General features: G+C 42.9%; 1 protein-coding gene across 2 annotated transcripts in view; it reads left to right on the forward strand.

Annotated features, from left to right (window-relative positions):
• The window catches only part of LOC144395112 (BCAS3 microtubule associated cell migration factor-like), a 29,791-nt gene extending 15,486 nt beyond the window's left edge, over nt 1–14,305 (forward strand). For both annotated transcript variants that reach the window (XM_078098065.1, XM_078098064.1), the window contains 6 exons: nt 178–302; nt 810–975; nt 1,058–1,155; nt 7,150–7,250; nt 11,219–11,415; nt 12,001–14,305. In XM_078098065.1, the coding sequence (XP_077954191.1) occupies nt 178–302; nt 810–975; nt 1,058–1,155; nt 7,150–7,250; nt 11,219–11,415; nt 12,001–12,154 (841 nt within the window). In that variant the 3' untranslated portion in view covers nt 12,155–14,305. The remainder of the gene's footprint in view (nt 1–177; nt 303–809; nt 976–1,057; nt 1,156–7,149; nt 7,251–11,218; nt 11,416–12,000) is intronic.
• Nucleotides 14,306–14,723: the final 418 nt, after the last annotated feature.

Here is a 14,723-nt window from a genome sequence, read left to right on the forward strand (position 1 = left end):
TAATGGACTCCACAATTTCTTTCTCAATCGTTTCATTTGGTCACAGGATTCAAATCCCTCAATCACAAGTCGTTTGGTTGTGATATATTAAAGTGTTCAAACAGCACACCTTTGAGACCAGACTCTGTGGTACAGTTTGTAACTTGTGTCAATGGTGTTCTATTTTCCCTCCTAAAGCAAAGCTAAGCCCCCACCTCAGATCTCCCCAAGCAAGTCCAGTGGAGGAGAGTTCTGTGTGGCCGCCGCCTTTGCCTCGTCTCGCTCCTGGTTCCTCACCAACCCCAACATGAAGAGGGAGAAAGGTCAGCCTTGGATGCATGTCATTTTTCTAGTTTCTTTTTCTACGCTGCGTTGTGAGTGTGCCATGTCAAATGCAGCCCACTCCTAACTTGACATAACTGACTAAATGACCGGTACAAACATGATAAATGTCACCTGTGCAGAAATGAGCTCATGAGAATTGTCGTATTAGGCCATGCATCCTGCCCCCACATGTCCTATTTTGAAGTTCTGCTTTCAGAGATGTACACAAAAGAAAGGTCAGCAGATGAATAGACTGACCTGCTAAAGAAACGGAAATTTGAGTGCAGCTAAAGTTCAGCTGAATTACTAGTACTAGCCCTATAACTACAAATATGTTGTTCCTGCCCAGTATTTTGGCAAAGTCAACACATCTTTCCCAGATTCCAATATATACAACATCTTGACAAAAGTATAACTGTCTGCACTTTCTCCTTCCTTATTTTAATCAATGTTTTAACAACCATTTTAACTAGCAGATTATGTCTTATTTTCCGTCCCAATCGTAGATCAGACCAGGCAGTCTGTCGTCGACTCGCTGTACATCATCAGTTGCTATGGTAACATGGTGGAGCATGTCCTGGAGCCACGGCCAATTAGCACGGCTCAGAAGATTAGTGATGACACACCTCTGGAGCTCAGCACCTGTCCAAGGGCCTGCTGGACTCTAGCCAGGTAACAATTTGTCGACCACCTGATCCTTGAAAAAGTGCCTCTCATACGGTCTGCCTCATGGTTGATTTGTCTTTTGGAGCAGGACTCCACAATGGAATGAGCTGCAGCCTCCCTTCAATACCAACCACCCCTTGGTGTTGGCCTCAGACCTGGTGCAGTACTATCAGTATCTTCTGGCTGGTAAGCAGCACAAAAATCTTCCTTTATGTGCTCATTGGTTTCCATAAACAAGGCTTTTCATATGATCAAGTTCTGTTTTTATAGGATGCAAAGTAACATTTCAGGAATATATATGTTTACGTATAAATACATAAGTCAGGCCAATACAAATCAATGCATGAGTGATGTGTTCGAAAATTGATTTGTATTCCGCATTACAACACTGTTAAAGCACCTACTCTAAACTGCACAAGTGATCTTTGAGCATGTGACAGAAATATAATCCTGTTAAAAGAAATACACAGGCTCAGGGCAGTTTTACAAGCCAAGCTTAAAAAATAATAAAAATGACAGCAGCATGGCAGGCAGCAGTGTACATTGCATCCCTGGGAACCAGACAAATCTATAACCTCGTGTTCCATTTGTCACTTATTTTTGGTCTCCCTCAGGCTGAGGCTCTGGAATGTTCTGTTTAAACCGATATCATGTAGCCTGACATGGCCAGAAGGTCAGAATACCATCACAAAGTCTGCCACAGTTTTCACTGAGACATTGGTACATTTTATTAGGATTGTATCTGAATTTCCTTCAATATTTAAAGAAGTATGGACAACACAGATATACTTTTGGGATACATTTGATTATTATTCATTTATTATTTATTATTTATTTAGCTAAATATTCTTAGGTTTTTTGATTATCCCTTTTCTTTTGTGCTCAATTCTGCACTCATCAATTGTTATTACGAAAATGCTATGCTAATTGATCAACTTTATCAATTTAGCTTATTAACCTAACCCACTATTGTTAAATTAACTAGTCAAAGTACTATTAGTAGCATTATTTTCAAACAAAAAAATGAATACCATGGCATTGATGCTATTGGTATATTAGCCTGTGCTGCATGAACTATGTTGTTTATGTACCTATCATCAAAAATCTCTAACATGTAGGTCTGTGTATGTTTTGCTTGCACAGGCTAACGCAGCCATGTTCTCTCCTCTATGTTCCGTACGCAGCATTAGTCAAGGGGGTGACCCCTATTCCCCGCTGATTATCCATGTTGGCTGTGTTGAAAGCCAGTCCACCGCCTCTTATTGGAGCCACATGCTGAGAAGAGACTTCTCCAGTCAGCAGCCATAACATGTCCTGTCTCAATAACTTTGGTGAAGGATACTTCCACCATTTCTACCCTTTCATATGTTCTGAGCCCTGCCAGAAGTCATTGCTGTTCTTCTGTTTGGTCCTTCACCTTGAATCCTTCATTTGCCGCCCACGCTACATGCCGCCTTCGGGGCAGGGTCGCACAATGTCTTTGAGATGCCGTCCTCAAAACCAATTAGCTGACACCCTAAACTCTCTAATTCAATAACAAGTACAGAGCACTTTAGGTTGCCTTCTGAAAGGCCAATTCGCAAAAGCAAAGAGTGCACACGGATGGCCACACACGGAATCAATCCACCCCCTGGAACAGGCCGGCGTTTTGAGCTCGCTCCATAATTATAAACACACAAAATCTGTAATTATCTCATTCGGCTGCTGCAGGGCAAGTGGTAGCTGTGTTTACCCTAATCTCTGTACTCGTCTCCGTTGACCACTACAGTGCTCCAGGTCTGACTGGTAGGATATTTTCTCAAATTAGTGCTAATGGTCCCTCCTAGTGTCAGCGCGATAAGGACACGTTAGAGTGAGGGGCATGCGCGTCAGCTTATTCCACCATTCTCTCTGCCAGCCTGGGCAATGGAAGTGGCTGCATAATGAGAGAGATTCATGGCATTAACATTTACATCCAATTAACAATAGCCAGATAACACTGCCGCGTCTCTTCATTCCCCAAACCAGCCAAGTGTGAACCAATGGGAGGTCACGACGCCATAAGCATAATTGTTCAGCTCTCTACCCACTTCCTGTGCTCCTGCCATTTTCCCTCGGGGCCGGCGTCCCGGACACCAACAACACCGGCCGAGATGCTCTTGGAGTGCAACCTTCCACTTCTGCGCCTTTCAACCGGAGCACAAACTCTCCACATCCTCGTTCTCAGCATGAGTCCCCTTGCCAGCGCTTTCTCTGCTGCCGCGTCCTCCAGGGCTTGGCAGCGCGACAGAGAAGTGATCCAGGAGAAAAAGTCAATTTGACCGTAGGATAAATTACAGCACAGCCATGCGCCCCTTGTCGAATTGCCTCTCGCTGAGCGTCTGCATCATGCCGCTGCGGATTAAACTAGAAAGACGCATAGTTTTTTGCAGAACAAATCTAGGTCTGATTTACATTGCACTTTAAAACAATCACAAGAGAGAACAAGTAGCGAGAAAGGAAATATGACCAGAAGATAACAGCAATGGGGCGCACTGTGAGCTCACCAAGTAGAGCAGGCATCCCATGCACTAAGGTAACAAGGCTGAATGTTGTCACCCACCTCTGCTCTCCTGACTGGAAAAGTCAAAGAATGAGGGTAAGAGATTAATATCCCCCACAGCTAATTGTCTAACGAACGGATACTGTTCATAAAAAGGTGACACAAGGCAAAGAGGTGCCAGCGCTTGATTGGCAGGCCATGGTTTCTGGTCTCGTGGCTCTATATTGGATGACCCATGCTGATTAAAAATGCAGTATGCAGGGAAAGGAATAGGAAAGGGAGAGGAAGGGCCGGGGTCAGGCCAGACCGGAGCCTCCAGGACGGGATGATAAAAGGCAGCAGTGGCGCCACTTCATGGTCACTATCTCCACCTGTCCATCTGTAGTAGCTACTGGCAGCACTCAGCCTTGCAGAGGACAGCAACTTGCAGCACTGGCCCGGAGAGATAAGGGAGAAGGAGGCACACGTTATACAGTATACTCTCAAAATAGAGGAGATGTAGTCGTGTGATCTGGCTGAATAAAAGCGGTCTGGAGCCAAGATTTTAGTGTTTTGGGAATCCTCTATCTATAGCCAAGGTGGAATAACAGGATTCCTGTCTGCGTCTCCAAAAGTACTCATTTGTCTATTTGGCAAGTGTTTGAATGGCTTTTCTTTTTGGCCAGAGGTGTTAGACCTGCGTAATAACAGAACGACTTCTCCAATCCCTATCATAACAGAAGCTATACTTTGATGAATGTGAGGTTTTCACACTCCCATTAGCTACATTTAGCCTTTTTATTCAGAGTGAGTTTTTTCAGCGTGATATTTACCTAACTGCCCGCAGTATGTTTTCCAACACCTCTTTCCCTGGCCGCAGAGTTGCTCTGAAGCAAACAAACCGGTGAATAATTTACCACCTGGATATCTTGCTGGCTCCTTTGAGTCAGGCAAGGACGGCAGTAATAGAGGCTATGCTTTTTGGCCCCCGCCCTCCCCTCTCTACCCGTCATATAATGTGCTAATTGTGGAGACTGACTGACTCCCTGGCACTGTCACTCTCTTGGGACTTTGAGCCCCATGACAGGCCGCCCACAGTAGCCCCGTCAATAGATCTAATTGCTCCGACCGAGAGGGCCAGAGTGAAGGCCTTGGAGCATCAGGCGTTTGGTAAAGAGAAACCATGGCGCCATGACTGGGTCAGTAATCAAAGAGAGGCAGAGAAAGGATGGGGTAAGTGTAGCACTGGCTGAATGAAGGAACTGTCAGTCAAATACGCCTTGAATGATATATAATGACTAAGCTATCTCATTCTGTCAGTGTGCCAGCACCTATCTGTCAGAGTACTACTCAAAAGAGGAAAGCGAGAGGAGAGGAAAGTGGGAAGAGGGACAGGTGGACCAGTCGAGAGGGAGCCCTGCAAGCAAAATCTCTGGCAGCTAAGTGTGGCGGGTCAGTAGAGAAGTAGATGATGTAGAGAAGGTAAAAATAGAAGACGAACTAAATGAAACTTAAAGAAAAACCAATGAGAGAGATCAAGGTGAACAGAGCGGAGGCCCAGACAAGCCGGCTATTCTCTGTCCACCGTGAGGCCGGCTCTCCAGATCTATCAGATTGTTAGCACCTTATCTAACTCTGGAGATCAGCCCGTTCGGCCTCTGGCCCCATGAGGTCGGCTACATCAATACCCGGGCAGCCTTTCTTCTTGTTCTGACTCCTGCTTCATGTAAGACTTCAATAAAGACTGTGGCATAGACAAAGCTTTTAATCAACGGGGCTGTTAAAATAGATACAGACCAAAACAATTCAAACCTGAGGTTATGAAGAGCATTTCTTTTCCTGAAAACAAAGTTTGCATCACCCGGTAACAGGGAAAGTCTCTCGCGCACAAAAATAAAGTGTTCATCTAATAAGAATTACCAGCACTAGTATATTATTTACCAATCATGCAGTGCTAATTCGGTGTTACTTTTGGAACTCTACGATTATTTTTATTTGTCAAAATATGTGGTGCACCATCAAACTGTGCATCCAGAGTCCCTTTCTTGATTGCAGTGCAATAAGTTTGCACTTACAAAATGCTGTCCGTAAAATGACATCGACGTTGTGTCTCTTAAGAGCCAGTAATTGTAAAAGCAGCTCTCCGGACACGCCGATGTGGCTGTAACCGCTGCGGTCAGTCTGGCTCCTGACGTGCACAAAGACACACACACTCACTCGCACACAGAGAAAAGAAAGGTTGTGTCTTCTCTTGACCCGTAGGGATGACCAATAGCTCCCCACACTGGAGCCGGGCTATGACCATTGACAGCCCCCCCCCCCCCCACTGGAAACCTGATATGCAGCCAGTCCACCAACTGCTTCAGAACATCAATAATTAATTAGGGGGGGAGAGGGGTGAGAGAGGGGAGAAGGAGAGAGAGAGAACATTAACATGGTTCTCGACACAGTAATTGTTTCTTGGTATATTCTGGTAATATTGTTGACCGTCTCTGAAGTGGAAATGTGAGTAATCAGTAACTCTGTCCGACAAGATTTGTCTGGCATAGGACACAACACAGGCTTTGTTTTTCTCTTCCATTCTAAAATGACACGAGGACCCTTATGAATTCACAATTTCAAGAAAAGAAATAAAAGCACACCAGGCTTTCCGGAGAATTAATCCCTGTGAGAATTATCTGTTGATCTGTAAATTACATTTTCTTCAGTGCCGTGAAGACCTCAAACTTGTTTCCGTTTTCCTCTTTCATTTATTATTTTGGAGTGGAGGCAGAAATAGGACAGACAAATTAAACCGATTAAGAACTAAAAATGGCTGGATACTCAGAGATATTGTCGGCCACAATATCTGAACTTTGCCACGGATGTTCTGAGCATCCTATTTAAATTGTATGCTTAATCCTGGAGGTTCAAGTTTCGCGAGCTTGCTCAAGACAGATTTTTGCTCCGAAGTGTTTGATTTGCGCTCTGGGATTTTGACATCGACATCTATTTCTCTTAGTTTCAGAGGGATTTTCTCGTTGTATGCTCAGCTCAGACCTCCTACTGTATTAGGAGGTGGTTGCTGGTGTGACAAAGTGTCAAACACCAGACTAGCTTATGAACACCTGCCACGTGTGTGTGTGTGTGTGTACAAAGACAGAAGCACCTCCTGTGCTCCAGATGTGGACTCGACAAGTTTATTAGCCATTCCTGTGTTAAACAAACCCCATCCCAGAGACAGAGAAAGGACTGATTCTGACATTAGGCCTCATTCTCCGCGCCTGCTTATTCAAGCCTGCAGGAGCCCCATCTGTCTCTGGGTTTCTCTTGTTATAACACACATACACCACACAGTTTCTCTCTCACACACTCTATTGTACACTTTGACACGCTTTCACGCACCCATATTCCCATATGAGAGAAATAAATAAATGGGATTTTTCCATATTGTTTATATTTCAGCATAAAATAGTAGCTTGGACTGACTTCAGCCTACATATATTGGTATTGGCTGTCAGTCAAACCCATATGACTCTAATACACTTTGGTGAGCTAGTTGTCAGTAATGATTTTCCTTCACAGGCTAATTTATGTAAATAGTCAATGACAATACAAGATTCCCTACTTTAATGTCATATCATAATTTATGTCATAATTGTCATGTCAACATTTAACCGCGTGTGTGTTTGTTTCCTCAGCGATGCCCCCTGGAAGTCCAGGCCCGATCACCCGTCACGAGTCGTCGGACAGCCTGGCGTCGGACCACAGTGGTCAGGGAGATGAGGAGTGGCTCTCTCAGGTTAGACCCCTTAACTCAAAGAATCTCATCTGTAGTGGATTCTGTAACCCTTGCCAGACTGTCAGAATACTTTCTATTGCTCCTCTGTATAAGTTGATTTATTTGTTTACCTACGTCATCCAACTGGTACCTCCACAAAGTGTTATCCTTGTAAACAATTATTTATTAGGGTCCGGCACTTACCCAAAGAGTAGTGTGGTGGGCTGAGTACATCGGTAGATTTGGGGATAATAAGCTCCCTAAACTTTGGTTATTGACTCAAGAGAACACTTGCAATAGGCTTGTTGCTCTAAATAACCAAACCAAATAACAGTTTTTGTCCCCTTGGACTGGAGAAGTACCATGCTCTAGTTCAGAGGAAATGTTTGGTGTTTAATTTAAACTTAAAGCTTCACCAATTCACATCTTACATACATGTCAAAAAGCATATTAGAACTAGTAATTTTCAGTGATCGGTCCACAGGTTATTACCATCATCACCCTCAGTGCTGAGCATCTTACGCTCTTCTTTATTAGTGCAGTGTTTTGGCCTCAACTCCTCTTTCACTAGAGCCTTTTCAAACTTTAGAAGAGGCTGTTTGTGGGAAAGGTTCTGATAAACCCAGTGGAAACTATCGTCCCAAGACTAAACAGCAGGCAGACAAACTAAGAGATGAGTTGGTAAACATAGTGGAGCATTAAGCAGATATACAGCAGATATAGCACTTGTGCAGTGAGAATTTCCCTCAGAAGCTGGTAGAAACCAAAAGGGAAACAAAAAGAAAGGGAATATTTGTGCAAATTGATGCTTACTCTGTTTCAGCACCTTTATTACGTTGGCCAAACTGCATTCAGTATTTGTCAATTTAGAAGACATTATCATGTTTGAATTTTACAAAATGTTCAGAATTAGCACTTGTAAAAGCTACATTTTCCCCACATGGATTCTGTCTTCAATTCATTCAACTTTTACAGGATCTTGGATTTTGTATTTGAAATGTAATTCTTTGAACCCATAAATATTTACTCGTCTTGCTCATTTTAAGTACACACTTTGTGGCGTCTTCCTCATCAAAAAAGGCATCTTTTATTGTGCTGAAATGTTTGGGCCATGTTAAAAAGATCCAGAGCGCACACCTTGGTCTTTTCAGCTTGGTTAACCCTCAAAGCACTCATCTCTGGTGTTGGCAGGTAACCCACTACATTTTCACCATCAATAATTCCACTGCATGCATAATTGATTGGTTCAAATGCACCCCACTTACCCCGCAGAGGCCCTTGTCCATATCAGCCATGATAGCTTGCCAGGAGCAAAACTATCCATTGCAGTAACCTAGATTTTGGGCCACTTCCTGTCAGAGTAAAGGTAGTAATGTGTTCCTCGTTGGTTGGAGATGTAACAGTACAGCTCTGTGTACCTTAGCAAGATGGTGTGCCACCAGCTTTTGGGAAACATTTTAGACTATCAATGGCTTTGAGATAAAAGTACAGTAATACAAAGGTTTATAGATCAGGCAGGAAGGGCAGTTTTCCAATCCTTCATAATACTTTTGAAAGGTTAGGACATACGTATCTAGTACAGGGGAGGTTGGTGCATTGTGAAATGCTAAATACATATATGCTATGTTGAATTAGAGTCTGAGTACTGTCTTGTGGATTTCATTATATCATATCAGTGGCCTTCATTAGATTATCAGTAGGCATTTTGGCGTTGAGTTGGAATTTAGGATTAATCGGCTCTCCGCTAATGAAATGTGAGTTTTCCTCCATGTCAGTGCTCCAGCTTGGGGACATTGTGCCATTTGCCGCCATTCATTGTCAGTTGATCTTCTGCTGACTGACGTTGGACAACCAAACCTGCTGTGTCCAGTGCAGCAATTTATGATTTCTTATAACAATAGTTGGACTGCATAAATCACGGAATGTGTACTTTTTACTTAAAGTATTACAGCCCAATACAATTTCCCACAGCCCAACACCTTTAGGCCAGTTTTTGTGTGTGCTGTTTATTGTGATTTTTATTGTGGCTGTTGGTGTGACAATAAAGAATAGACACCTCCCCTTGGTCCCTGAGGCCTGGTTTTTGGCCGTTGCTCCAATGATGGCATGCCAATGATAAAAGTGTAATAATTCTGTAAGTACTTTGTCTATTTTGACAAAGTTTCTGTAGGATAAAGGGGAATCCTTGTGAGTAATATGATGTGAAATATCAGTATATATGTCACTGGTTAATAAATAAAGTAAGATCTTCGGCCTGAAGAAAAGTCGCTTAATCCATCTTAATTATTGGTTTTGATCCACTTCCGGATCCACAAAAGACCGTTTTAGGGGGGAAGAGGACGTGGTCCGACGATACATAGTTCAACCCAATTACTTTTGAAGCATGCTGGGACCTTGGTAGTCATTAAAAACACCCATCAATGCGTGCACCTTTTCTTTTTGCATCCTTCAGGCCCACTGCATTGAGGGTCATACATAATCGGCAGTTGAATGTTTAAAAGGAAAGAATTGGGCAATTGCCTATTAGTTAACTTGATGTAACATGTTGCCCAGTCTAGAGAGGGTATAGGCATTACGGGGAAATATGTGGCAACATGTCACTGGCTCGGTGCGTCGAGATAGGAAGGGGGGGGTTTAGGGTTGACACTGGACTGTAACATCTGGGTCCTCCATCCCACTGCTAAGTGAACCCACTGGCAGCTGTCTAGTTACGCGGCTGGGCGTGACATTAATGGTGTTAACTGGCAAAGCACACACACACACACACACTAAGTGACAATCCCCCTCTTCCTTCTGCGGCCAAATTTGCCCAGCTGTGACAGACCTCCTATATCTAAGCCGGTATATGCATAAATGTGTATAGAGCCAGAATAATTAACAGAGCTCTCACTCTTGTCTGAGATGTTGGCACCTGTTTGCCAGAGATGAAGCAAAACTCTTAGCCGAGTTCAGGGGGGAGGTGAGAGACTAACACATACGAAGTAAAGATGTAATGAAATATGAACAGTGAGACACTATGTGGCGCATTGAGTGCTGCGGGGAGTTTAAAGTCTGATTTAGGATGGGAGAGTGAAGAATGTGAGGCAGGAGATGTTTGGTCAGTAAATGGAAAGAGGAGATGGAGTATGCAGCAGGAAGTACTACTCCAAAGTTTGAGTCACCCACGGCGTATCCCTCTCTTATCCTACTTTCAGCCAGCATGAGTACCACTCAGCTTAGGCGCCCCTGGACCGCCTGCCATGCCAGCGCCGTCTTATTCTCCCAGTAGGCCTCACCTCAGCCTCGTGTGTCATGCCATTGCTAGTGTCACACTCCTATTAACCCTCTGGGAAGGCTTCCCATCATATCGCCACCACTCCCACCAAACACAAGACCCTGACGAGTTCTGACAACATCCTCAGACCTTTTAGTGGTGCAAGAGTACAGCAAGCTCTTCGTTGGGTGTCATGTTACTGAGTTCATGTGAGTACTGTATAGGGTGAGTATTGGTACATAGATTCACCCAAACCACCATGTCTAATCCACTGAGGGCGACTTCTCAGAATTACATCAAGGGCTTTATCCTTGACTAACTGCCAATGGATAAGCAAAGGACAATATGTTTAAGAGAGATACATACATTTTTTAGGTGAAAATATAGGTCAGTTTGTTCTTGCGTCCTCCAATAAATAGATGCACCAGGTGATTTGTTTACACATTGAGCAACCAGCATTGGAATCAGTTGAAAAAAGGACAGGCACATTCCAAAACTATTCATTGGGTGATTAGATGAACCTTGTGTCACAAACTCTTGCCGAAGCCAGTCCAGGGAAAGAGCAAAGATAGCTTGTGCCATTTTGCCTTTGTAGAAGAAGTACTTCACGAGACGCTCATTGGTCGTCACTTGCACATACATTTGTAATATGCGACCCTGCGATTCCTGCAAAATTTCATGATAACAACAAATGATTCTCTTATCTCCTCACTAATCTTTACCATCGTGTTCCCAGGTGGAAATTGTGACCCATACAGGGCCTCATCGGCGCCTCTGGATGGGCCCCCAATTCCAGTTTAAGACTCTTCACCCTTCAGGCCAGACCACAGTCATCTCCTCTTCTTCCTCAGTCCTTCAGTCCCAGGGTCCCAGTGATGTCCAACGGCCACTGCTGGACTTTGATACAGACGACCTGGACCTACACACACTGAGGTACTTTCGAACTATCAAAAGGAATCCACCCTCTAGTAAAAATGTTGGTTTGGAGGTGCATAGGCTTCAATCTTAATGTGCAAATCCACAAATGCATGAATTACGGCTTACCAGTAATTATCCTTACAGGAGCATGTATAATAATAATTTTCGTTAGTGTAAGCCTCACTAAAACAACAATCTCATAATCCATCGGCCGGGGGGCTTGAAGACAGATAGACCTTCAGGCCAAAGGGGCTACTGTAATGAGCATAAATACAAGCAAGACTTTCGTTTCCATTCACCGCCCATTGTTTACTATCCTATTTACATATTGAAATGTGATATTGCAGTTGAGAAGTAGCCAGTTTTAAAGCTAATTTTAAACCCCCAAAAAGCAAATTCATCGTCAGACTATACGTCCGAGACTGTATTTTGGCTAATACAATCTGCCTTTTTTGTACTCCGAGCCGACTGCATTTAACCAAAGCTGGATGTGACTTTAAAAACTAGACCACAATCAGAAACCTGAAAGTTTTTTAATGCAAAAATGAAAGTCCTAAGACAACTCCTCACATCATCTACTCATATACTGAATGTGTGCAGAATCCAGCCGGTACGTTCAGAACCAGTCAGCATGCCTGGCTCATCACGGCTGGTTGCAGATCGTCGAGGACAGTCCAACATCATGGACACAGGTTCAGGTAGGACTCTTGTTTGCATCTCTCTAGTGTATTTGAGTACAACCTCAATATATTGATTCCTCAAATGCATCCTTCTCCTACCTGTTTCAATTAGATATAGTTCATTCTACTCCACCTACATCACCGTAGTCTTTCATTGTTTGGGGTTAGAGTTTCCCATTAATCCCAACGTGGAGCCCTCTATGTTGTTTATGTTTGACTCATGTTTAGGTTTATCTACATAGCAGGTAGCGGTTTATACCATTACTCTCCTACTTGGCGTCTACACTTTCTGTCGGCCTCTTGCAACCAGAGTGATTGGCAACTAGAACGTTACAATAATGTTTGATGAGGCAATGGAATAGAAAACTATATGTGTCTTACCTGAGTTGATTAAATGTATCGGACCCTGATTACAGCAGTACCTTCTGCAGTAACATACCTGCTTTATATCTTACAACCTTCTCCGTTTGGAATGATTTAGGTTAATGTGGGAAAAGGATGCAAACGGTGTGACATTGCTAAGACGTCGGAAAACAAAATGTTGACTGCGTGAAATATTACACAAGATCACCCACTTTCTACCAAATGCTTTGGCAGCTGAGAGCTCGTTGAGGGATTTGTTGTATGACTTGTTTCCTGGTTGTAGCTAAAGAAAGTATGTAAAATAGTTCAGGAACTACATTTTTGCTTCTCAACAGTTTACCTTATCATTCACTGTATTTATTCCATCTTCTTGCCTTGTATAATGCTTATATCTTCTCAACATCATGTCTATATAGACCGACTATTGGGACTAATCTGTGTCTGAGGATTTTTTTTATTTTGTGTCCTTTTGCGATGTGTCAAGTGAAAGGTTGTTAAAATGTAAGCTGGAATCCCCTTCTTTTAGACACTCATATAGCAATTCCAAAATGATTGTTTGTATGAGAAATTAATTATTACTAATTTAGACATTCATATCTTGAGCATATTACTGCCTACTTTCACTACTGTTGACAACCTAAATATATGGTAAAGAAGTAAGAAGTCTGTTTTTTAGCCATTTAGCAGTTTTGCCTCGTCCCACATGTGTTGCATCCCCGTAGTTTCCCTATTGTAGTGTGCTCCGTGCCCGTATTCTGTAATTAGATAGACAATTGTGATTGTTTGAATAGGCCTGTACAGTCTATCAGCCATCGCATACGATTGATTTAGTTTCAAGTGATTTTGATGTCCCCCTACATGTCTCCTTTAATCTGGTTACGATGTTAGGCTAATCCAATCACACACAGATGAGAGGATTTCCCCTTCAAAATATGTCTTTTACTCTCAAAGTATAATGCTGTTACATGGGTCTTGTGAGTGTGCGTGGTTGTAAGTGATTGTGTGTGTGTGTGTGGATTATTCCTGGAATTTACTGCCAGTGTGGGTGAGGGAGCCATCACTTATTGCGTGACATTATATCCTGTTGCATTGTGTGATAGAAGAGATATAGGAGCGAGTGTGGCCTCTCTGGCATTATCTGCTGTGTCTTGGTAAGAAGACTTCATTCATCTGATCCGCCCTCACACCGACACATAGGCACTCCTGGCTTTTTTCAGTCGGGTGTCAACAAATATTCACAGACTTTGTCGGAAAAAAGCTGTGTGACAAATAGTTTTCTGAAAGGATGTTTTTCTTTTCCAACTCTTATCAACGTGCCAACGTGCCTTCTAGAAAACAAGTGTATCACATGAATTTAAATATGGTTTTACCATTTGGATTGGAAGCTGTGATGTTCTGAATGCAGAGAAGATGCACAACTGGATCACTACACTAAATATAGGCTGTATAAATTGTTAGCTAGCTTACCAACATCCATTGACAGTACAATAGGCCTGCCCCGTTTGTACACGCCATTGTCAGTTTTTTTGACTGTGTCATAAAACCTGCATCCATTTGATCATGAATGTATTTTTGGAGATATCTTGGTTGGTATGATTGAGGTAGTAATAAGACAATTGATCATAAAGCCCTCTGAGGCAAATTTGTAATTTGCGATCTTGGGCTATACAAAATAAAATGAATTGAATCATGGACTAGTTTTTCAAATTGAAAAATTAAGATTTTTTTTGTGTTTTACTATTTTCAGTAAATAAATATATCATTAGTTATTCAAAGGCAAATGTAAATGTAGAGCAGTGGAAACAATATGTTAGATGTTTGCTACAACTCTTACCAATTGAACAATATCATGACCCTTTTTTCTTCTTCTACACAGCTTGAGACGGGGGGACTGTGTACCCACAGTCTCCCCGTCTCAAGCTGTGTCCTCTATGTCTTCAGTTGAGAGCAGAGAGAGGCAGGAGGACACAGAGCCGGGTCGGAGGCATGGAGTTGATGCTTATCTGTGTGTGTGTGTGTGTGTGTGTGTGTGTGTGTGTGTGTGCGTGAGCACGCGTAAGGAGGGTTCATTGTTGTGTCCACGCCACTGCCATGGCGCCGCCTCTTATCACACAAAGATCACTTTTGTCTCACACTGTCAGGTACACCGCCCTGTGTATTGCAGAACTTTCAGAAATGACTTTAAAGTTGTTTCCCTTTTTTGAAAGATACTCTTTTAAATTAGAAGGAGTGTGAAACAGATAAAAGGTAAGGTATGTTCATGCACTTACAGTTCTGCTC

Source organism: Gasterosteus aculeatus, unplaced genomic scaffold (assembly GCF_964276395.1).
Source record: "Gasterosteus aculeatus unplaced genomic scaffold, fGasAcu3.hap1.1 HAP1_SCAFFOLD_76, whole genome shotgun sequence".
Lineage (NCBI taxonomy): Eukaryota > Metazoa > Chordata > Actinopteri > Perciformes > Gasterosteidae > Gasterosteus > Gasterosteus aculeatus.